The 26,138-nt window shown below is 42.0% G+C and overlaps 1 protein-coding gene across 1 annotated transcript; it reads left to right on the top strand.

Moving 5' to 3' along the window:
• The first annotated feature begins 381 nt into the window (after positions 1–381).
• Positions 382–25,961, top strand: LOC141083069 (SH2 domain-containing adapter protein D-like). Its single transcript, XM_073567241.1, has 7 exons — positions 382–474; positions 13,256–13,550; positions 14,832–14,949; positions 21,270–21,452; positions 23,031–23,235; positions 23,309–23,422; positions 24,124–25,961. Exons 2-7 carry the CDS (start codon positions 13,263–13,265, stop codon positions 24,308–24,310), a joined length of 1,095 nt encoding a protein of 364 aa, XP_073423342.1. The 5' UTR covers positions 382–474; positions 13,256–13,262; the 3' UTR covers positions 24,311–25,961.
• Positions 25,962–26,138: the final 177 nt, after the last annotated feature.

The raw sequence follows: 26,138 nt of genomic DNA, 5'->3' as shown, positions 1-26,138 counted from the left end.
TTGTGTTGGGTTCTTGGGTTGGCACATGGCCGCGGGCTGCGATCTCCTCCAACTTAGGAGAGTTGCCATCATCCTATTTGCATTTCCCTCACTCCCAGTCTCTCACACTCCCAGTATCCTTTGTGTAGTGTGGACAATACTGGTCTACTCCCAGCAATGTGATACTGGATGGAGCAGAGCTAGCCAACCTGTGGCTATGGCTCGTCTCCGTCCAATGGGATCGGCTGCGTTATGCTGGGACTTATAGTCCTACAACCTTTTAGACCATTTCTAAAACTTCCCCAAGAAAGGGATTGTGTATTTCTCCTCCTCTACCTCTTGTCTTACTTGTTCAATACTAAATGATGGAATAAATAAATTGATACAAATATTTCATTTTTTAGCCACTTAGGAGTATGCTGGTGGTCCACTACTAGCATAATAGTGGATCCCGAAGAAGAAACAACAAAAGTTTCCATTGTCTAAAGTGGCAGGGTAAGGCATTTTATCTTTATATCTTCATTCATTTCCATCTTATTTCTTCTGTCCTTAAAATATGTTCTTGCTGATTAACATTAATTTAATTTTTTTATAACATTTTAAATATATTTTTTATATTTAACAACTGTGTTTATTTTGTATTTATTTGTATTTTAATATTTATTTTATTTTAATATATTATATAATTTTTATTTTACATTTTATTTCACCCATAATATTTTTACAATTTTGTATGTCTTTTTTTCTATTTAACATTCGTAATTGTTTTTCATTTATTTAATTTTTAATAATTTTTTATGTTATGTATTTTTCATTTTTATTTTAAGTTATATTGTACAGTATAAATAATATTTTTCCATTTTGTATGTTTGTCATTATCTTTGATTTTATATTTTTTAATTCTTCGCTTTTTTATTTTACAATATTTAATAAGTAATACTTTTTACAACTTGAATGTCTTTTTCATTAGTTAATATTTTTAGCAATTATTTCTGAATAAAATATATATTTTAATTGAATTTTTTTTTTACATATATATTTTACATTTTATTTGAGACTTAGATTTTATATTTTCTCTCACTTTATATTTCATATTTAGTTATTTTTCATTTTATATTTCAGATTTTTAAAACTATTTTACAGTTACTGTATATTTTATATTTTATATCTGATTTTGTTGACATTTTGGATGACATTTTTCATACTTCAAGTGAAATTGATTTTCCTTTTTTGTTCATATTTTTTTCCAATTTACTGTCTAATCTGCAGATATATTTTATTTATAATATCTTTAACATTTTAACATTTGTACTTATTTGTATCTTACATTTAAATTTTTTTTTTATTTCATTTGACCTAAACTTATTTATAATAGCTTAGATTTAATATACAGGGTGGGCCATTCATAAGGTTAGACCTGGGTGGGCCATTTATATGGATACACCTAAATTAAATGGGAATGGTTGGTGATATCAACTTCCTGTTTGCGGCACATATGGGAGGGGAAAAACCTTTCAAGATGGGTGGTGACTATGGTGGCAATTTTGAAGTGGCCCCCCCAGGTGTATTCATATAAATGGCCCACCGAGGTGTATCCATATAAATGGCCCACCTTGTATTTTCATTTTTAATGCCATTTTTATGTAACATTTGTGTTTTGTAATTTAATGGCTTTTAAATTTGCTTTTGCTTTATTTACTGTGTTATTTTATATGTAGCATTTGTTTTTATTTTTAAGCCTTTACATTTTTTAATTGTCTTTAAAAGTTTTCTGGAATGAATATACTTTATTGAATTTAGGGCAGCACGTGTGTCAGTCGTAACAGTTAAGACAAGATCTCGGCAGCGTCTTCTGCCTGACCTTACAGTTTGGTTATGGAGGATTAAACATAGGCTAGGCATTGCTCTTCTGTTGACGTGCTCTATCCATGTATAGCTGCTAGAATAGCAAAATGAGCAGAGGATGTGGCTGCTCTTCATCGGGTACAGTAATTCTGACTTTCCTTTCTCCCTGAACTCAGTAAAATCTGTAAAGTATAGGGACTATATAATACCGCCGCATGACCACACATTAACTCCACATAGTGACCTAAAGGGGTATTCCAGTCTACCAGTTGGATAAATGGGTGTCTCACCATTTGCCAGAAGAGGGGATTCATGTCCTTGTTCTTCCCCTGATTCTTTCTTGGCTGCATGACCATGGTTAAAAGTAGTTGCAGTGAGCAGGTGACAAGTTTTTGTTACTAGAAGAATTATCTCTCGTATTTCCTTTATCTGACCCATACCATTGTTACAGAGTCTACCATCCAGAAATGGTTGAACACTCAACAAAATAACAAAAACTAGAATACTCAGTGACAGAAAGAAAATAAGAGCAAAAACTGGCCACTTTTGACTTGGTGGCAAGTCCACTTTACCTGTGGAAAGTGAGACTTATGTAAACATGGTAGATGATAATCACATCACTTTTGACTAATCTATGCCGTTGTGGGGGCGTTAAAGCATTCATTATGGGTGATCACTCTACCAGGCTCATTTGTGATGGATGAAAGCAGCCTTGGTTTAGTGGTGGGTCACTGCAGGGTCACAGTCATCATGGCTCGAGATAATTAAATTTTTTTGCATCTGAATCAGTTACCTTAAAAAAATGCATTAGTAACGGTCACAATGGTAATCTGCTCCTTCTGGTATGGGGCACCGCTCCCTTGGCTAGTGTGGTTTGGTTTATTCTGCTACATGTAGACATTAAACAGTCATTGTTATAAATAGTAGTTATTGATTAATCTGATCAATGGCTGAACTAAAGGGAACATGACATAGATGCTGAGTAAAAGCAAATGTGACGCCAAGCAGATTATGTCCTTATTACCGTATATATCGGTTACCTACCGGGTAGAGTGGGATGAATTAATTCAGTCCTTAGTTTTGTATGCATAACTTAGTGGGGTTCAGATAATCCGCAGCAGTAAAGTGGTTGAAAATGGGGATTGGTTTCCCTTCCAATGCTCAGTATAGGGGAGATCAAATATCATTGCTAGTGTAGACTACAGAGAGAGGTCCCCCGTGTCTGCCATATTTGTACCCCTATGAAGCCCAGCTTCTGGCTGAGCTTCATAGGAGATTGGTAATTTTGGAATACACTGGAATATTACAGTATTGCACAATTTATCTCTGGTTGAAGTCCTCTAGGAGGACAAATCCAAAATGTAGAAAACAAAAATAAACAGCTCTGGCAAAAATTAAGAGACCATTTTCAAATGTTCAGTTTGTCTGATTTTTCTCTTTATAGGTGTAGTTTTGAGTAAAAAGTAAATTGTTTTTTGAGTCTATAAACATCTGACATGTCTTCGAATTTCCAAGCAATACATTTTGTATTTTTTCTGACAAAGAAAAATGGTCATAATTAAGAAAAAACCCAGTGCTTTCAGACCTCAAATAATGCAAAGAAAACAAGCTCATAATCATTTAGAAACAACAATACTAATGTTGTAACTCAGGAAGAGTTCAGAAATCTATATTTTGTGGAATAACCATGACTTTTTTTTTAATTCGTTTATTAAACTTAGAAACAAGAAAAGGATGTAATGTACGACATACATATTTGTTTGTGGTTGTGAACATTGTACAGAGCATACACATTACCGTCTTTTTGTTAAATACTAAACAAAAATTGAACACTCTTATTAATATACTGGGTCGCCCTCCAGTCCCAGGGCTGTGGGGTACTCGGTACCGGGCCGGTGTCAGTGAGATGTGTCACGGCAGCTGTGACCCAGTCCGTGGTCCTGGGCGCCCAATGTCAATGGTGGTGTGTGGTTAATGGAATTGAATAGTTCATGACGCCACCTGTGGTGTTCGGCAAGGGAGATGTTAAGCCGACGCTGCAGACAGATCCTCTGGGACAGATGGTGGGATGCAGCAATGATGGAATAGCCCTCCACAGGCAGGGCTGTTGTCCCAGGGCAGTGTAGATGTGGGGACACCTTGATGGTGTAGTGTCCGGCGCAGGGAATGTAGCAGTGCTGGAGGATGCAAGAAGGAATGGAGGACACCTGGGCTTGCAGTTTCAACGCTTTACTCACAGTTCTTGGTAACCCCTGGTGCCCGCTTCCATGCCATGTCCTCTGGGGCAGAGAATCAATCAACCTCCCAGGCAAGTTAGGCTTCTCCTCTCCAACACTCCGCCAACATGTACCTTTCCTGAACGACTCCTCTATTGCGCCTTTAGTGTGAAGAGCTCCAGTACCGTGGTTACTCTGAAGTTCCTCCTGTCAGATGTTCCTAACAACTCTACTTGTATGACAGACAGCTGTAGCCTCTATCGGGGACTCCTCTCTGAGTCCTGGCTCTCTATTCGTTTGCTGTTGTGTCCCAAGTCTTAGATGGGAGTAGTGTTATGATGAGTCACCGAAGGAGGAAAAAAACAAAATACCAGCTAAGTCCAGAAAAACCAGAGAGGTTGGCAGCTATCGGATTGCAGACCCCTGAACCTATCCACAACAACTAGCAGTAGCCGTGGGGGGTTCCTACGGTGCCCTAGACCCCTCGATCACAGCCGGAGAGCTACATAGCCTAAAGACAGAAAGGGGAAAAACTAAACTGCCCCAGAGCAGACCCCAAAGCAATAGGCAGCCCCCAACATATAATGACGGTGAAGCAAGATGAAAACACTAACACAGATAGAAAGATAGGTTGAGCAAACGATGGGGCCCAAGCTAACTAAAAAGGACAGGATAGAAAAGTTGCTGTCTGCAATCTGTAAAAAACCCTACCAAAAAATGTCCCAACCGTCTGATAGGAAAAACAGGCCCTGAAGTCGATAGGACTTCAAAAAGACTATATCAGCACTCAGGTATATTCTGAAGACAGAGCAAAAGATCAACAGATCAGAGACAAAAATGGAATTCAGCTCACCCCCGGCCGGGGATGGCAGAACTCCCAAAAAACAAGGCAAAACAAAAACAAAACTGAAGAGTACAAAGCAGAGCAGAAAAACTTAGCTTTGAGAAGCAGGAATCAGACTGGTCTCCAAGAATCTAGCAGGAAAATCACCAGCCAGGAAGAAGGGCGTCGGCAGCCTTATATCCAGTCCTCAATTCCAGCCACCCAGTTATCATCTAGCTGCCCAGGTGTTTGGTAATCAGTCTCACTACCTTCCTTCACCAGAGGAGGGAGTTCATCAGACCTCAATGGTGAAGGGAAAAATGAACTCACAACAGAGTAGTGCATTTACAGCCAACTACTCCACAGGTGTCTGCTGCAGAACCATAAGTGTCCACACAACCTCGGGGACCGGGCCCCGGCCTTGCACTGAGAACTTATAGGCTGGGTTCCTCTTCCAACCCACAACTCCTCTCTGTTCTCCTACTCCTTCATTCCGCGCTGTTCCTTCTCTCTCTTATGGAAGCTTAGGTTGCAGTTCTACGTCCTTCTCCTTCTGTTCCTTTCCCGTGCCAGCTGGCTCAGGTCACTGAGGCAGCTGCAGCACTCCTTCTTCTCTTCCTCTCCTAGGGAGCTCGTTCCACTAAGACCAGTCCTCAGCCTCGCCTGACTGACTGCCTTCCTCCGCCTTGAGCTCCCCTCAGGCTGACCTCCTGTCAGCCTGCTCTCAGCCTCTCCTCCAGACTGCACTGAGCTGGACTGACTCCAATTCTAAACCTTCCCACTCTTTTATATCTAACTCCACCCACCTCCCAGCACATCTTGTGTTACGAAGCAAGGACCCACGAAAGGTGCTCTGCTATCCTCTAAGCATGGAGCCGCAATCTGGTCCATTGCTGAACTATCCTGTGTGTGGGTGCAGGTGTTGGAGTGTGGAAAGGAGCTCCCAACTTACCTAGTTGGTGGGGCACTACACCTTAGGAGAAGGTGCAGTACCTCTGTGGCGACTGAGCCTCAGGGGTGCCACAATACGGGTAATATATGCATAATCCCCCAAGCATATACAAAGACCAACAGGCTATACATTATGAGCATGTACATCAATCATATCTCACAGGCCTTTATCATGTCGCTCAGATAATGTAGATTAATTATAAGTTCCTAAACTACAACTACGTCAACTATTTACTAATTCGCAGCCTACTGTCTTGCACTATATTGTCTCACATGCAATGTCTCCATTCTACAAAGTGAGATGAGAAGAAATCCACTTCTCCCAGATCTTTTCAAATTTATCCGGGCATCCCCTGTTCTGATATAATGTGCGCTCGTATGGAACAATCGTGTTTACCAAGTCAATCCAGGTTCAAAGAGAGGGACATGAATTACCCATCCACCGTAGTGCCAATTCTTTCCGTGCCATAAACAGCATTTCACATAGAAAAATTTCAACATGGTGACCCCAAACCTCTTCCTCTCATACCCCAAACAAGCAGACCAGTGGTTCAAGAGGGACAGGATTTTGCACTAGTGATGACAAAAATAGTGTCACCTCTTTCCAGTATTGTAGGATAGTGGGACACTGCCATATCATGTGAATAAAGTCTGGTGGGTGACATCGCAAGCATTCTGATGATTGGAATCGACCCATCTTAAAAAGTCGTATCGGAGTCAAATATGATTGGTTTATTATATACAACTGTATCATTCTATTATTAATAGATGGTGATACTTCGATCGGAGACTCCAGGATCTCTTCCCACTCCTCTCCCAGCGTATTAGGGATGAGTCTTTCCCACTTGCCTTTAACAGAGCTTATGGCAGATTCTGCTCCCACCGACAACATGTACGTATATAAAGAGTAGATAAGGCCCTGGGGACCCTGTGAGTTAGGGATTCCTATCAAAGGTAGGGACGAAATGGCACGGCCCACACCTATACTCCTTATGTGCGACTGTAGAGCAGATCTTAGTTGTAAATAGCGGAAAAATTGAGATCTCGGGACATCATGTTTAGCCTGTATCTGCTCAAAAGACATTTAGGTCCCATGATCATACAAGTCTCCTATCAAGGAGACATTATGTTGAGTCCAAAAATCAGTGGACGGGTGACTTAGTAATATCGGAAAATAGGCATTTTTCCATAGGGGCATTTCAGCTATGATGTCTTTAAATCCACCAATCACTTTCTTAATTTGCCTCCATACTAATCGTGCCAGACGGAGCAGGGGCAGTAAACGAGGGACACTAGGCCTCTCCAACTCCAGGAAACCCAGTGGGCAATCAGTCCTTGCAGCGTGAAACAAGTGACTTTCAGAATTAGGGAGATAATTACCCGGCATCCAATTACTTAGGGCTTTAGACTGTCTAGCCAAATAATATAGGAAGAAATCTGGTAGCACTGCCCCACCTCCCTTTTTAGGCCTCTGAAGAGTGGACAATTTAAGTTTGGGTCTGGTTTTCCCCCATATAAAAGATGTGACCTGGGAATTAAGATTCACAAAAATGGACTTGGGTACCATTACAGCACTGTGCTGAAGGTCGTAGCTAAGTTTGGAAAGTAATATCATTTTAATCAGGTTGATGCGTCCGGCCACAGACAGTGGTAATTTGCTCCAGGTTGCAAATTTAACTCTAAACAGTTCCAGCAATGGGTAGATATTAAGTTGTAAGTCGAGCGTGCTGTTATGGGATACATGAACGCCCAGTTATTTAAAGCTAGATACAATAGACAATGAGGAGAGAGCCTCAAGTCGGGGCATCGGGGCATGGGATAGGGGTAACAGGGCAGACTTTTCCCAATTTATATATAAGCCTGAATATTTACTGAATCTATCTATGGTGGCAATCACTTGAGGCAAAGTTTCCTCCTCCTCGTCCATAAATATCACCATATCATCTGCGTATAAACCTATGGTATCTACCCGACCCGCTATATCTATACCCCTAGTGCCAGGGGAGGACCTTATACGTATTGCCAATGCCTCAATCGCAAGGGCGAAGAGGGCCGGGGAAAGGGGGCACCCCTGACGGGTCCCCTTGTCTAATAAAAAGGACTCAGATATGAAATTGTTCACAATAATATGGGCTTTAGTTTTCATATATAGTAATTTAACCCATTTTATAAACTTATCACCAAAGCCATACCTCTGTAGGCATGTGGAGAGGAAAGGCCAATCAAGAGAGTCAAAAGCCTTGGCGGCATCTAACGATGCCAGTGCCCATTTGTTGTCCGGCATTAGAGAACTATATTGGACTATTGACTGGACTCGTCTGATATTAATTGAAGTGCTCTTACCAGGCATAAAGCCCATCTGGTCTGGATGTATAAGGTTCAGTATAATCGAATTTAGTCTGGTGGTGAGAATCTTAGTAAAGATTTTATATTCCACATTTACTTACGATATGGGACGCTAGGAACCACATTCCAATGAGTCCTTCCCCTCCTTCCTAAGCACTATGATATTAGCCTCGTAAAAGGATTCAGGCATAGATTCCCCCTCCCATATTCCCCGAAATACCTTTATCAGAAGTGGCGTTAATATGTCTTGGTATTTCTGGTATTTCCTATACAATTCAATAGGGAACCCGTCCGGCCCAGGGGCCTTCCCAGAGGCATTCTCTATCTCCTCCACAGTGAAATCAGCATCCATAAAGGCCCGCTGATCAGAATCTAAGGTAGGGAATGTTACATCTGACAAGTAATCCAAACACTCCAAATTATCAGAGCCACTCTTAGATTCATATAAGGACTTATAATAATCATAAAAGCAGCCAAGAATCTCCTCAGTTGAAGACACCAACGAATCATCCAACTTATGGATCTGTAATATTGTATTAGAAGTATTATGTTGGTGCACCAGATAGGCCAAAAGTTTACTTGCTTGGTTTCCCAGTTCAAAATAAGACTGGCGAACAAAGAATAATTTGCGCTTAGACTTAGTGTCTATATGCAGGGTGTGTAATCGCTGGGCAGCCAACCACTCAATCCTATTGCCATTAGTTTGATTAGATATGTATGCAGCCTCTGAATCCTTCAATCGCCATTCCATCACATCATCCTCTCTTGAGGTTACCCGCTTAATATAAAAAATTGTGGAGGACAAGCAGCCCCTCAGATATGCCTTAAGGGCATCCCAAAATAAATTAATATTCTGAGGTTTCTGGTGGGACAACATGAAACAATGCAATTGATCGATTGTTCTATCGGGGGTTACTATCAGTTTCAGCCAGAAAGGGTTCAACTTCCAAACCATCCTGTTATTTAATTGCCCGTACTTAAGTTTGAGGATGACCGGGCTATGGTCTGAAATACCTCTACTACCATGCTCCACACTATCCACCCACATCGCCATACCACTGGTTCCGAATATGTAATCTATGCGCGATAGGGAGCGCCTAGTGGATGAGTGGCAGGTATACTCTCTCAACTCAGGGTGCCGCACTCTCCACAAATCAAGCCACCCGCTGCCCTCCATAAATAGCGACAGTTGGGTTGCTGTCGGGGAAAGAACCCCCCTAGCTACTCCATCATTCAATCTCAATTTATCAAGACGATTGTTCAGAACCATATTGAAGTCCCCCATACAGATAACATCCGCGTCTGGATAATTTAGGGCTAAACTCATCGCCTTCTGGAGAATGGACATATTAGCCGGAGGCGGATTATAAACACATAAAATCAGATATTTCCTGGTATTTATCGATGCATGTACAAAGCCAAAACGACCCTCAGGATCCCTCCGGGTCTCCCTGGCTTCCCATCTAACATCTCTATGTACCAACAGTGAAACCCCTCTCGAGTAACTAGTATGGAGTGCATGAACAGACCATTGTACCCAAGGATTCTGCATGCACCGGACTGTATCCCTGGTCAGATGCGTCTCCACCAAGGCCACAATGTGAGGGCGGTAATGTCTAATCTGCGAGAAGACTTTGATCTTTTTCCGGGTTTTTTTTTATACCTCTCACATTCCATGTCATACATATCATCTCAGACCCCATATTTACTCCGCTGGATATGGCCTACATCAGCACCCGGGTAAAATTTAGAGACACCACACATAAACTGAAATTGCTGCTGGCTGCGAATTATACCTAGAAAACAAATAAAACCACTATAAAAAAAACATCAAAGTGGAAAAACAAACAATACGGGAGCAAAGTCCTGCTCTCCCATCACGAAATAAACATGGGGATACCATCACTGAGCTCAGTGTCCGGTATTGTTGGTAATCCGGACGTCCGTGGAAAAAGCTCAAATCAAACCATCAATAAAAAGAATTCTGATTAACAGTAGAAACATTAGGATTCCATCGCAGCAGACCCTTTGTGGGACCGCAACCACTCAGCCGCCTCCGCCGGATCCGTGAAAAATATATGGAACAACTCTCGTGGACCACCCGGAGCCTGGCCGGATAGATCATTGAGTACACAACATTCCTCTCCCGGAGTCGCTTCTTGATTTCCATGAATTGTGCTCGTTGTTTCTGAAGTTCCATGGAAAAATCCAGAAAAATTGACATCATGGCATTGTTGAACTTGATGGGACTTTTTTGTCAAGCTAGACGTAGAATCGCATCCCTGTCCCTGCAATTGAGAAGACGCGCCCAAAAAGGTCTAGGTGGGGATCCAGGAGGAAGTGGTCTTGTAGGGACCCTATGAGCCCTTTCCACAGCAAATGTTGGGGAGAATTTGTCTCCCAAAGAAGTTTTGAGCCAATCTTCTAGAAACTGTTCTGGATGTTGACCTTTCGAACGTTCCGGCAGACCAATAACTCGGATGTTATTCCGACGCATTTTATTCTCCAGGTCATCTGCTTTTTGCCTCCATGCGTTCACCGAGCCCGCCGCTTTCGTAAGCTTGGCTTCCATGTGTGCGATGGTGTCCTCTACCTTGGACACCCTTGTCTCCACCTCCGTAATGCGCCCTCTCATGGCCTGCATATCTTTTCGAAGACGCCCCACCTCGGTATACACGTCCTCTATTTTCCCCGTCAGCGATGTCCTAGTTAAGGAGATGGCCTGCATCAGTTGCTCAGATGCTTGCTTGAGGGTTAATTCCTCCTGCTCATTCTCCTCTTCACCCTCAGAGGGACAGTTTTTACGTTAGGTCTGTGAGGGGTTATTTCTGAGGGACCGTGTAGTATCAGAATGGTCAGGTCTAGCAAACTCTTTCAATTTTTTGGCTGCTCCTGCCCCCTTGGAGCGGTTCATTTTCAATAGCAATATGGCACAGCCGGGTAACAGAAATGGTATGTCCAGGGGATTCTCAGGTCCAAGTTATGAGCACAGCAGTGCTATAATATGATGATAGCAAGTGTCCTAAGGGCAGCACATAGCAGAAGGGCCACCAAGGAGGATAAAACCCAGCTCTAAGAAGTAACCAAGAGGCCTTATGGCTGGGGAGGGATCCGCAATGCCCACAGAGACAGCAGCCAGGAATGGGCCCAGAGGAACCTAAAGTAATAACACCGACTAGCTGGGTGACTTAGCAGAGGGGAGTGCGGGGCCCAATCTTCCAAAGCACTCACTGCTTCTCCGTTTCAGATCCACAGGATATGTGCGCACCGTCCTGTCAGCGCTGCGAGGAGGGAGCCAACGCTGCATCTCTCACAGCCAGAGCGCGCGCTTCTGAAAATGGCCGCCACCTCGTGCAGGCCCTGCCGGCCGCCCCAGCCTTTACCGCTATCAGCCCGCTGAGATTCGGCCTACCGCGGGGGTCCAGTGGTGCTCCACAGTCCAGGGGATCCAATACCGGCAGGTATGCCGCAGCACCATGAGTCCACTGACCGGATCAATATCAGGATGTGAGGAGCTATCCTTGAACGTGTCCTCTCTCTCCGCTACATAGCCACGCCCCAATAACCATGATTTTTAATCACAGCTTTCATGCGTCTTAGCATGCTTGCCACCAGTCTTTCACACTGCTTCTGGCGCAACAATTTAAGCAGTTCTTCTTTGTTTGATGGCTTGTGACTATCCATCATCCTCTTGATTACATTCCAGAGGTTTCAATGGGGTTCAGGTCTGGAGAATGGTCTGCCCATGACAGGGTTTTGATGTGGTGGTCTCTTAATTTTTGCCAGAGCTGTATATTTAAAAGTCAATCTCTACTCTGCTTTAGCAGAGTTACCAAAACTAACATAGGTAACATAAGAGCTAATTAAATATTATAATACTTATCCCACGCCAAAACAGAGAAAACACTAATAAAATATCATAGTAGTTGTCCCTTGCGAAAATTGAATAAAAAATCGAATTGGCAGAGTGTTTCTTTTTGATGACTTCACCTCCCCAAAATTATGGAAACGAAAGATACTAGAAAGTTGTATGGACCTTAAAATGATACCAATAAGAATTGCAGCTCAATAAATAAAAAGGTGAAGCTCACTGGGTCTCCTAATATGTCCTACTTGTCCCCTTACAAGTTGTCTGTGTCAGACTCTGCACATAGAAGGCAGTGATGTTTTTTTTTTAAATGTTCCTGCTTTCCTGTTCACTAGATATTCTTTGCTTGATGGGCATTGCGTATACAGGTCAGGAGTGCCACTGCTTAAATCAACGTGCTAGATTTCTGTGGAGGCTGCTGGGTCTTAGCAGACCTTATCAGCTCTCCAGAAGTAATGGTATAACGGCAATAAAAAACAATTTCACATTAAAATGTACTCTAAAGTTATGTTAGGACCTTTGGTGCAAAAGGTGTGCTTGTGTATATGCATGTATATATAGATATATGTATATATATATATATATATATATTTATTATAGATAAAAAAATACCAATAATAATAATAATAATAATAATAATAATAATAATAAATGGAAAAAACAATAATAAATAATAATAAAATAAAAATTACCACTCTCTATCACCAGCCCATCTACAGCTATATCCCTGTGACTGATAACTACTCACTACCATTTTTTATACATATTAAAAATATATTTTGTTGGTATTTTGTGCAATTGAAAAACTGTAAAAGAAAACCAGATTATCTTGATTAAAAATTTCCCTTACAAAGAACACCGCTACTATAACACTGGAAAAAAATAAAGCCAATGAGAAATCTTGTTTTGTACCATCATGTAGAAGAATAATGCTGGATCAATAACAAAAACATAGCCTAGCCTTGAACTAATTTATGGAACAGGGGATGGGTCCCTGAGTGGCAAGGTTTATGGTTTATTCCCATGTACTTCTAGAGGATTTATATCAGTTGTTGCCAAAGATGTATAGTTGTTAGGGGCTCTAGAAGCAAGTGAACATGCTTGACCAGTAAACTCAAGATTCCCCTTGAGAAGTAATTTGATGGACAGGCATTGACCGGTTCAGCAGTCTGACCAGAATAGCGCTTTTCATCAGTCCTACCTTTAAATCTTTCCTTTTTCATCCAGGGCTCTAATGGCAAGGTGGTTGAAGGATTACCTACATTTTGGGAGTAAGAGGTCTCCACCACAGCCTCCCAAGCCAGACTATACAGAAAGTGAAATCCTCCGTGCTTACAGAGCTCAAAAGAACTTAGATTTTGAGGACCCCTATGAAGACAAAGGCAATGACAAAGGATCCCAGGCCAGACTAGAGGAGCTGCAGCTTACCATAGTATCTCCTAGACATCGTCTTATCAAGGTGGAACCATCAGAATGTATAAGGAAACTATGCGTCGGGTCAGAAGAGAACATGGGAGCAAAGGTCAGTGTGCAGCTCTAAGATGTAAAAATGATTGGTTCTGCTAAACTTGTTCCCTAAACATTTCACTGCAGACTAGAGCTTTCTTTGATAGTTACACCATGTTTTGTAGTAATAAAAATATTCTCTCCTCTCTCAAACATTTTCTCAGTACTCAAAGCAGACCACACTAATCACTACAGTTCGGCTAAGACTTAGCAGCACAACTAGTAACCAAAAATTTACACCACCACTCCAACTAAGCAAAAAGTCACAGCAGCGCTTCAAGTAACCAACAAGACATAACAGCACTTTTACTAACCAAAAAGTCACACCAGTGCTCCTACTAACCAAAAAGTCACAACAATGCTTTTACTAACCAAAAGTCCACAACACTCCTACTAATCAAAATGTCACAACACTGATCTTACTAACTAAAAAGTCACACAAGTGCCCCAAATAAACTGAAAAGTCATTGAAATACTACTACTACTACTACTACTACTAAATAAAAAGTCTCACCAGTGCTCATACTAACCAAAATGTCACACCAGTGCTCCTACTAACCAAAAAGTCACAGCAGCACTCCAACTAACCAAATAGTCACAGCAGCGCTCAAACTAAACAAAAAGTCACAGCATCTCTCCTACTAACCAAAAAGTTCCAACAGTGCTCTTACTGACCAAAAAGTCACAACAGTGGTTTTAGTGACCAAAAAGTCACAGCACTCCTACAAACTAAAAAGTCACCTAACCAAAAAGCCTTTAAAAGCAACCTGAAAACTCATGTGAACAAGAGAAAGGCTGAAAAAGTCAGGAGTAGCGTGTTTCTCGAGAAGCAGCTGTCACTCTTCTATCCTTTCCCAAGTCTACACTGTGTGCATGTATCCTCAATAAAGATGCCATTTTTCAGTTAACAGTGGTGAGTGCCACTATTTTTTCAGCCTTTCGCTTCTCCACATATGCAGACTATTGTAGCTGAGCACCATCTTACCTGTTTTTTTCTGGACATAGTACAGATTCTGGTTTATTTTCACATTTGATGTGATACTTCACAATTATAAGTGATATGGACGTGTGAGCAGTGCCAACGTTTTATTCTTATTTTCATTAACCTGAATCCTTATCTCTTCAGAAAGCTTACACCAATCTGCCATATTAGTCGCTTCTACTCTCTCCAACAGTTTCCTTCCCTCCTTGCAGTAAGGGTCTTCTCTACCTTTTACCAGTTTATCACTCACTTTTTTATGTTTTTTGTACAAGTTACTTCACTTTTTATTGTATTGCTATGATGTTGCTATCACAGATCCCTGGTGTAACAGATTATTCAAATCCATTCGATATGAAGAACAATCATCTTGACCATGAAGACGTAGAAGACACTGGTTATATGGAGCCGTATGAGAGTCAAAGGCCAATAGAAGGTAAGTTCATAGCATATGGATGGGATCTGCCATAACGATATAATCAATACGGTATCACTAATCCTGTGGAGAGGTGATTGATTACTTTTTTCACAGGAGAACCTCTGTAAGGCTATGTGCCCACGTAGCGTTTTTTTCCGGACACTAAAAACCGGACTCCTTCCCAGAAATCACGCAGGTTTTTTCCGCGCGATTTCACCGCGATTATGTTCGCGATTTTGCCGCGATTTTCGCGTGCGATATTCAAGCACTTTCCAAGCGATTTGAAGCATCGTTTGGAAAGTGATTGACAGGTTGGTCACACTCGTCAAGCATAGTATTTGACAAGTGTGACCGGATTTTTACTATTGAGGCCGCCTATGCGGCATCAATAGTAAAATATAGAATGTTAAAAATGATAAAAAAATAAAAAATCGGGGTATATTTACCTTCCGAAGTCCCGCGCAGTCTCAGCGGCGCTCCCGTTCCCAGCGATGCCTTGCGAGACCAGTGATGACGTTGGTCTCGCATTGCTATAGCGATCACACGAGACCACTAGAGTCACGCGAGACTACGTCATCACAGGACCTTGCCGCAAGGCATTACAGGGAACGCTGAGGCCAGGAATGCAGCGCGGGACGTCGGAAGGTAAATATACCCCGATTTTTTATTTTTATTCTTTTTTTTACAGGGGTATGGTACCCAGGGCCTGGAGGACAGTCTCCTCTCCTCCACACCGTGGGTACCAACCGCACATGAGACGCTTAACTTCCCGCATGGTGGGCATAGCCACATGCGGGAAGTAAGCGATTCTCATGCATTCCTATGGGTGAGGAATCGCGGCAATTCTTTGCGATTCCGCAAAAAAGAATGAGCATGCTGCGATTTTTTCCGTGATGCGATTCCGCCGCAGAAAAAAGCGCAGCATTAGCACAGCATGTGCGGAATGCAATAGGAATTCACGGGGGGCGCTCTGTACACGATTTTTAAACGTTTTCGCACCAAATATCGTGGCAAAAACGTTTAAAAATCGCTACGTGGGCACACAGCCTTAGTGCATCTCTGCCGCTGTGTTCCAAGTATCTAATCTCTATTGATAATAAAGAATCTTCTCCTTACTAATATCAGAGAGAAAGATGACTGCCATGCACAACACAATCCACTATACCGAGAGGGAAGAAATACCACCACACCATGAACAGATCACATAGTGACCAAATAATACTACATATTACCAGCATATAGGCACCAAATAATTCCACATACAAGGAGAAATACTACCACACCATAAGTAGACTGCACATTCCACCACATAGTGACCGAATAATACCACATATAGGGGCAACAACCAAGTAAGTAGGATTGTGTCTGACAAAAAGTCAGGATCCTGAAACTAGAGAATGCATGAGATCAGCATGGTGGATATGTTTAGTACGGACACCAGGGACTATGCCGACAGCCTAAGCCTAGCGGAGTACAGGTAACTAGTGTTGAGCATTCCGATACCGCAAGTATCGGGTATCGGCCGATACTTGCTGTATCGGAATTCCGATACCGACTTCCGATATTTTTTCAATATCGGAATTCGGCATCGGAATCGGAAGTTCAGTTGATTGACGGCCTGACGTCATCATGATGCGCGGTGTGTGCGCATCATGATGCGCCGTCATTTCGGGCCTTCCGGGGGTCTCTGCCGGCCTGCCGGGGGGCTGTGCCGGCCTGCCGGGGGGCTGTGTGGACTGCCCGGGGTCTCTGCCGGCCTGCCGGGGGGCTGTGCCGGCCTGCCGGGGGGCTGTGCACCCTGTGGAGGTCTGTACCGGCCTGCCGGGGGGCTGTGCCGGCCTGCCGGGGGGCTGTGCTGATGTCCGGGGGTCTGTGCAAGCATCGTCCGATGGGACTACAAGTCCCATCGGGCGATGCCTGCTACCATGACAGTGATTGACACATTAGCCAATGATGGGACAGTAGTAGTCCCATCATCCGGCTAATGTGTTAAATGTTAAAAAAAAAAAAAAATACTACATACATACTACATGCTACATACATACTACATATATACTACATACATACTACATACATGCTACATACATACTACATGCATGCTACATACATACTACATATATACTACATACATACTACATACATACTGCATGCTACATACATACTACATACATACTACATACATACTACATGCATGCTACATATATACTACATGCTACATACATACCACATACATACTACATGCATGCTACATATATACTACATGCATGCTACATACATACTACATATATACTACATGCATGCTACATACATACTACATGCTACATGCATGCTACATACATACTACATACATGCTACATATATACTACATACATACTACATATATACTACATGCATGCTACATATATACTACATACATACTACATATATACTACATGCATGCTACATATATACTACATACATACTACATATATACTACATACATGCTACATACATACTACATACATACTACATATATACTACATGCATGCTACATATATACTACATGCTACATACATACCACATACATACTACATACATGCTACATATATACTACATGCATGCTACATACATACTACATATATACTACATGCATGCTACATACATACTACATGCTACATGCATGCTACATACATACTACATACATACTACATGCTACATACATACCACATATATACTACATACATACAATACATTCATACAATACATACATAGACATACAGTACATATAACATAGAGTAACATACTTACCAATACTTGTCACATTGTTCCCCGAAGCCATTGTCTTTCCGGAATAAATATTAACATAACAAACCACAAAAATACTCACCCACGATCCGAAGCAGTCCACGAGTGTGTCCCACGACGATCTTGGGTAGAGAACTGCAGCATCAGATGATGCTGCCGTTCTCTACGGGCTGCAGGAATCCAATGACGGAAGGTAGGTATCCTTCCGCACTGTATTCCTCCGCCACTTAAAAAAAAAAAAAGTCCCTAGTCTCACTTTATGCCATTGCTGTGTGGGAAATTCCCACACAGCAATGGCATAAAGTGAGACTAGGGACTTTTTTTTTTTTTAAGTGGCGGAGGAATACAGTGCGGAAGGATACCTACCTTCCGTCATTGGATTCCTGCAGCCCGTAGAGAACGGCAGCATCAGCTGATGCTGCAGTTCTCTACCCAAGATCGTCGTGGGACACACTCGTGGACTGCTTCGGATCGTGGGTGAGTATTTTTGTGGTTTGTTATGTTAATATTTATTCCGTAGACGACAATGGCTTCGGGGAACAATGTGACAAGTATTGGTAAGTATGTTACTCTATGTTATATGTACTGTATGTCTATGTATGTATTGTATGAATGTATTGTATGTATGTAGTATATATGTGGTATGTATGTAGCATGTAGTATGTATGTAGTATGTATGTAGCATGCATGTAGCATGTAGTATGTATGTAGCATGCATGTAGTATATATGTAGTATGTATGTAGCATGCATGTAGTATATATGTAGCATGTATGTAGTATGTATGTGGTATGTATGTAGCATGTAGTATATATGTAGCATGCATGTAGTATATATGTAGTATGTATGTAGCATGTATGTAGTATATATGTAGTATGTATGTAGTATATATGTAGCATGCATGTAGTATATATGTAGTATGTATGTAGTATATATGTAGCATGCATGTAGTATATATGTAGTATGTATGTAGTATATATGTAGTATGTATGTAGTATATATGTAGCATGTATGTAGTATGTATGTAGCATGCATGTAGCATGTAGTATGTATGTAGCATGCATGTAGTATATATGTAGTATGTATGTAGCATGCATGTAGTATATATGTAGCATGCATGTAGTATGTATGTGGTATGTATGTAGTATATATGTAGTATGTATGTAGTATATATGTAGCATGTATGTAGTATGTATGTAGCATGCATGTAGCATGTAGTATGTATGTAGCATGCATGTAGTATATATGTAGTATGTATGTAGCATGCATGTAGTATATATGTAGCATGCATGTAGTATATATGTAGTATGTATGTAGTATATATGTAGCATGTATGTAGTATGTATGTAGCATGCATGTAGCATGTAGTATGTATGTAGCATGCATGTAGTATATATGTAGTATGTATGTAGCATGCATGTAGTATATATGTAGCATGCATGTAGTATATATGTAGTATGTATGTAGTATATATGTAGCATGTATGTAGTATGTGGCATGCATGTAGCATGTAGTATGTATGTAGCATGCATGTAGTATATATGTAGTATGTATGTAGCATGCATGTAGTATATATGTAGTATGTATGTAGCATGCATGTAGTATATATGTAGCATGCATGTAGTATATATGTAGTATGTATGTTGCATGTAGTATGAATGTAGCATGTATGTAGTATGTAGTATGAATGTAGCATGTATGTAGTATGTAGTATGAATGTAGCATGTATGTAGTATGTAGTATGAATGTAGCATGTATGTAGTATGTAGTATGAATGTAGCATGTAATTTTTTTTTTTTTTTTTTTTTACATTTAACACATTAGCCGGATGATGGGACTACTACTGTCCCATCATTGGCTAATGTGTCAATCACTGTCATGGTAGCAGGCATCGCCCGATGGGACTTGTAGTCCCATCGGACGATGCCTGCACAGACCCCCGGAGCCTGCACAGACCACCGGCAGGCCGGCACAGCCCCCCGGCAGGCCGGCACAGCCCCCCGGCAGGCCGGCACAGCCCCCCGGAGCCTGCACAGACCACCGGCAGGCCGGCACAGACCACCGGAGCCTGCACAGACCCCCTGGCAGGCCGGCACAGCCCCCCGGCAGGCCGGCACAGCCCCCCGGCAGGCCGGCACAGCCCCCCGGAGCCTGCACAGACCACCGGCAGGCCGGCACAGACCACCGGAGCCTGCACAGACCCCCTGGCAGGCCGGCACAGCCCCCCGAAAGGCCCGTACAGACCCCAGAGAGGCTGTACAAGGGCAGGAAAGGGTTTTTCTTATTCCGATACCGGAAGTCCCATAGACTTGAATGGGACTTCCGGTATCGGAATCGGCGATACCGATACTTTTTTTAAAGATCGGCCGATACCATCCGATACGATACTTTGAAGTATCGGATGGTATCGCTCAACTCTACAGGTAACCCATCAACAGTGTCGCAATCAGGTTCACTAAAGAGCATGGAGAAGCAATGCAGTTGCAAGGGAGAAAGGAGAAAGCCAAGGACAGAAGAAGAACTGCAAAGGAACCAAACAGTAGGGAGTAGGGGGCACTTGTACCTTTCATGGTTGCCTGTTGTGGTCGTGAATCCATCTCAATATAAATTACAGTTATGCCTTTATATAATGGCAAAGCGTAAAAAACAATTCCCGGCAAACAATGAAAACATTTGAGGACATTGCCTTATCAATGCCCTAGAAGGTTATCATTAGCTAAGTGCATTGTAAGAACACAAAGATACATACATACATCAATGAGGAGACAGATTCTCTAAGCAGCAAGTCATGGTCAACAAAACGGATTGTAGGTGTTGGCACAACTGGCAGGTTTTGCCTTATGGCAAGAGGACATGGCTAGCAGGCACACATACAGAGCTGGACACTCCAAAAGGTTCAAAACTAGGGGTGTAAGCATGCACCAAAACTAAAGATGTATAGACAGTCCTGGACTTGCAGCAGCCTTTGTAGTGTGAACAGCCCTAGAGAAGAGTTTGTTACGCTTACAGCAGACAAAGGGTTAATCAGCAAACCATTATATAGCCACTGGCAGCAGTGAAAAACAGGCAAATTGCTTTGTAGAGAAAATATAGTCAGTTGTGGTTTGCAATATGAACCAGGACGTAAATACAGAATACTGAAAAACAGGTGTTTGCTGAGATGATTGCCAGCTGAGGTATATGGTTAGAGATACAAAAGCTAAGGCATTTGGTATGAGTGTCAAAGTAAGCCTTATAAATCTTTGGGTGATGTTGTCAGGATTTCGCTGGGCACTTTTTGAAACCTGGAGTGGAGCACAGAAAAGTACGTCAGTTATAGTAGAATGGATCAGGGTTTTACCCTGGAGCTGTGATGGATGAGTAACACTTTCCTGAGTCGAGGTTGACCTAAAAGTCTTATTCTGACCACCAGGGCCATTAAAAGCTCATTGAGATTTTTGTGAAAGCAAAACCTAGAATAAATCTTGATCTATAAATAGGAAGGAGGTCCTAAAAATCGAGTATAGGCTGAAAATGAAGGTAGAGCCATCATGACTTCATTTTTCCTTTTCTACAGATCATCATGATGGTGGAGAGCAAGTGCCAGACAAGGTAATGCAGATCTACGATTCGCCCTATAATGACAAATATAGGACAATGCCCCATGAAAGATGCCAGCCATCAGAAGATGAAAGACCAGCTGATGAGTACGACCAGCCATGGGAGTGGAAGAAAGATGACATCAGCAGAGCATTTGCCGGTAGGGGAGCAGTAGACAAGTCTTAGACACTTTTGATTAGTCGTGTCTACTAGGACAAGATGATTGCGTACAAGAGATCTGCTCTTCCTTGATGGAAGATGTAAGGCTAGTTTCACACTTGCTTTTTTTTGCAGCGCGTTTTTCCCGCAAAAAAACGCATTGAAAAAACGCATACAAAAGCATACAACTGCTGCGTTTTTTTCAAGCATTTTTATGAGCATGCATGAAAAAAACGCAGCGTTTTTATGCGTTTGTATGCGTTTTTAGTGCGTTTTTACCGCATTTGCGGTTTTTCCAAACATTAGGTGGCCCCTCACACTAACCCAAACCATGACTTTACTAACCCTAACCCTAACCCTGACCCTAACCCTAACCCTGACCCTAACCCTAACCCTAAACCTAACCCTGACCCTAACCCTAACCCTGACCCTAACCCTAACCCTAACCCTGACCCTAACCCTAACCCTAACCCTGACCCTAACCCTAACCCTAACCCTGACCCTAACCATAACCCTAGCCCTAACCCTGACCCTGACCCTAACCCTAACCCTAAGCCTGACCCTAACCCTAACCCTAACCCTTAACCAAACCATACCCTGATCCTAACCCTAACCCTGACCCTGACCCTAACCCTAACCCTTAACCAAACCATACCCTGACCCTAACCCTAACCCTGACCCTGACCCTAACCATAACCCTAACCCTTAACCAAACCATACCCTGATCCTAACCCTAACCCTGACCCTGACCCTAACCCTTAACCAAACCATACCCTGATCCTAACCCTAACCTTGACCCTGACCCTAACCCTAACCCTTAACCAAACCATACCCTGATCCTAACCCTAACCCTGACCCTGACCCTAACCCTAACCCTAAACCCCCTTAACTAACCCTAACTCTAACCCAAACCCCTAAATTCCATTGTCTAAACTAATGGTAAAAAAAAAACGCATGTGCAAAAAAACGCATACATAAGCATGCCAATGCGCACATATGCTCACCATAGACTTATAATGGGTGTCTTGCTGTAAAAAAAACGCATTGCGCGCGCATGCGTTTTTTTGAGGCAAGTCGGACGCCCAAAAAATGCAACAGGTTGCATTTTGTGCGCCCGAGCACATACCGCAAAAAAACGCATGCGCGGAAAAACGCGTACAAACGCATGTGTATGCGCACATAAGCGCATCCCATGCAAAGTATAGGGAAAAAAAACGCATGCGCTATTTAGCGCTAAAATACCGCGAAAAAAAACGCAAGTGTGAAACCAGCCTAAGGGAGAAAAAGGATTGGGCATGTTGGATTTCAACATGTTCATCCTTTGTTCTCAGGAGAGATAACAGGTGTCTGCTCCCTTTTCCCCTTTAATAACACATGTACACTCAGCTGAGCTGAGCCTGTACGTGGATTAGGAGAAATAGCTGTGTGAACTAGTATTTGCTTGACAACTATTGAAGATATATGGTCACCTCTTTACATCAGCTATGACAAAGAAGGGGGCTGGCTTTGCTCTTAAAGTCCTTTTAACGTGAGCTGCCATCTAACAAGAGGTAAATGTTTTCTGCTTTGCCCTTTCCAGTACAGTTTGAGAGCTCAGCCTGGCCTTGTAGTTCTCCCCACATGAGAGCGAGGCTTCTACAGTCCACTCCGAGAAGCCCAGTAAATCTCAGACCATCTAGCCCCGAGATGGCCTCTCATCTGCGAGAACACGGGTCTCCTCCTAAAGAGCTCATCGATTCCACAAGGGTGCGGAAGGCAAATTTTGTAGAGTTGCAAAGACAAACGTGAGTAGATAATGAACTAGAAGAAGAAAGAGCGATACATTCAAGTCTAACGGCAAATCTATTCCATGTACAGGTGGTTCCACGGAGCACTGAGCTGCACCGATGCCGAGAGACGCTTGCACAAAAGCGAACCTGGGAGCTTTTTAGTGCGTACAGAGGCTGAGAGTATGTTCTTCCTATCGGTTAGGTAAGTAATGAATTAGTGCGTTTCATCTTTTATTTCTCCTATTTCCCTGTTGCACAGGAATGCTTAGCTTGATTGAGCATTCATGTATTTCCTTTAGGGAGCCATAGTCAGAACTTTAAGAATCCCTAAAAATAAAAAGGATTGGGTGCTGAAAATCAGCAAACCCTGTCATTCTACCTTGACAGCTTATGTTGATAGAAAATATCCTTTTAAGACAACCATAGCTGCTGTCAGATCTTAAATGGAACGCTTCCATATGATTTGGATATCATTGCTCATAGGGCAACAATAAAATTGACATCTGTTTTGTAATAATACGACAATTGATTAATCAGTGCTGACAAATTGAGCTTTGAATCCACATGCAAATCAGTGTTTAAGTACATTGAAGGTGTGTACTCTGAGTGCAAGGACACGCCCCAATTTACTTCAAGGCTAATCTGAATATGGCTTCAAAGCTCAATTTCACAGGGCTGGCACATCGAATTACTACAAGAGAGGTGTCATTTTTCTGGTCATTTTACAACCTATACATCCGTACCATTAGTTACATTAGTAGAATTTTACTGAAAGGTTCTCTTTCTAGGCTTTACATAGTGAACACTTTTTAGGCACAGCGAGAATGTATTTGATGGAGTGACTTCACCTCAAGTTTTTCACTTTTCTAATCAGTTAATCTAAAAATTCTTTATATTTGTCAGAGGACGTGGCAGCATCTTGCACGTAAAGGTGATAGGCCTGCCAGATGGCCAGTACATGCTTGGTGACAGTGGCCCATCTTTACCGTGCGTCATCGATCTGGTCCAGCATTACATCCAGTCTCCACTACTCTTCCCAGGAGAGGGACAAGTATGTCTTGAGCATCCGGTGCCCACAATGATACATTAGTCAAACCAAACACTGACTCTGTGACTTTACCACCAACCAATGGTAAAACAAAGGCCTTAAAACCAACATGCAAGAAGAAGTATTTTGAAAAAAACAACATTTTGGAAAAGTTTTTTCAAGTTTGATATAAAAACATCCATCTGAAATGCAGCAAAACATTGTAAAAACACATCACAAAGACACAACAAGAGCGGAGGACATGTGCAGAAGATCCCTCATCCTGCTCAGTCTTGTAAACCTAAGGCTAGGACCACACGGGACATTAACGCCTCAAGGATGCAGCCAATTTGAGTTTTTTCCCTTAGGTTTATATTTTTTATATGTTTCACCTGCTGAACTGTAGTTTTTGATGGTACAATTTTGTGATACATACATACAATGTTTTTAATTCTATTTATTGCGTTATTTGTGCACTTCGGGCACTTCCGTTTTTTTTCATTCATTGGTTTTTACTTTATGGGTTAAATAATGTTTTGACAGTTCAGACTCCTACAGATGAGGTGTTACCAAACATGTTTATTTTTTTAATTTCTTAAATTTTGGATGGGGAGAAAAGGGGATTTAAAATTTTAGTTGTTTTTTTGTTTTTTTAATATTTTTTTTGTTTTCTCCATGTTAGGAAACTTGTACCTGTGATTGATTGACAGAAAATACTATGTAATGCAACACTTCAGTATTGTAGTATGTAGCAATAATCAGCATCTTAGGGGGCTTTCTACTGGCCATCGGCCTCCGTTGCAAGCCACGATTACATTATGGTGATGGAGAAAAGGCTCCTGAATATACAATCCACAGTGAATGCACTGTTTAATTGCCACTGTCAATGGCTGAAAGTGGCATTTAAAGGGGTAAACATCTGGGATACGTCTGATTACTGCCGTTAGATGCAGGTGCTCTTGTCTGGAGCGGGCTCAGATCATGAACCAGCACCATGACATAATAGTACGCCATGAGGTGGGAAGGGTTTACGATTGTGGTGTTGCATTTCAACAACACATCTAATTGTCAATGGGGTCATTTTACAACCCAGCTCCAAATCTCAACTGTGCTAGTAATAGGAAAATCCAACCCGACTAGATTCAGGGCGCAAACATGACATCGCCATAGACTTCTATGGAGGTTGTATACCAATCTGACCGGACCTATGGATGGATTTGGCTAAAATAGTCAGACAAATGTTATTTGGTTATGTGACCGGGATTGCCGTGTGGCGCTAGTCTACAGGGTTACATGACAGTGCTTAAAACTAAAAACAGCACCACCCTTGTAAAAGGCATTGCAGCTCACATGAAGAGAACTAAGCTGCAATACCAGGCACAGTCTAAGAACAAGGGTGGCGCTGTTTCGAAGTTTTAAAGAAAGCAAAAATGGGTGCTTTTTTTCTAATTTCCAATTTTTTAAGCAAATTTATGGTGGGACTGACCCCCCCAGCCTCCGACTTGACTCATTTTACTCCGAAACACATGTCCTCTCACTGCCTACGAGAAAGTCAGCGCTCCCTGAATATAAAGGTATTGTCTTCTTCAGGACTACATTAACACAATGCATGAACCATGAAGACCAGGGACCCTCAGGGTAAAAAGTCCTGTCCCTTCTGTCCATCTTTGTCATCAACTTTTTGAAGATTTAAAGGTTACCACAAATTAAACATTTTATATTTACAACCCTGTTGTCATCTCTCTATATAAACAGTGTGTGTACAAGGGTGAGGAATCTCAAGCTCTGCCAATCGATATATGAAAAGAAAGGGCTTTACAAGAAATGACAAAACACTAGGCCTCAATTATTAAAACTGTCTAGTGGTAGAACTGTTGCCCATAGCAACCAA

This window comes from Dendrobates tinctorius, unplaced genomic scaffold (genome assembly GCF_039654945.1).
Source record: "Dendrobates tinctorius isolate UK_male_01 unplaced genomic scaffold, ASM3965494v1 ptg000019l, whole genome shotgun sequence".
NCBI lineage: Eukaryota > Metazoa > Chordata > Amphibia > Anura > Dendrobatidae > Dendrobates > Dendrobates tinctorius.
The sequence above is the reverse complement of the archived record's forward strand: the minus strand, read 5'-3'. Positions and strand labels throughout refer to the sequence as shown.

What these genes read in the sequence shown, in the direction of transcription:
- LOC141083069 (XM_073567241.1), top strand. Translation starts at nt 13,263, where the DNA reads ATGGCAAGGTGGTTGAAGGATTACCTACATTTTGGGAGTAAGAGGTCT. An exon ending in GAGTCAAAGGCCAATAGAAG is followed by an intron (nt 14,950 to 21,269) that starts GTAAGTTCATAG and finishes CCTTTTCTACAG; the next exon opens with ATCATCATGATGGTGGAGAG. An exon ending in GTAGAGTTGCAAAGACAAAC is followed by an intron (nt 23,236 to 23,308) that starts GTGAGTAGATAA and finishes TTCCATGTACAG; the next exon opens with GTGGTTCCACGGAGCACTGA.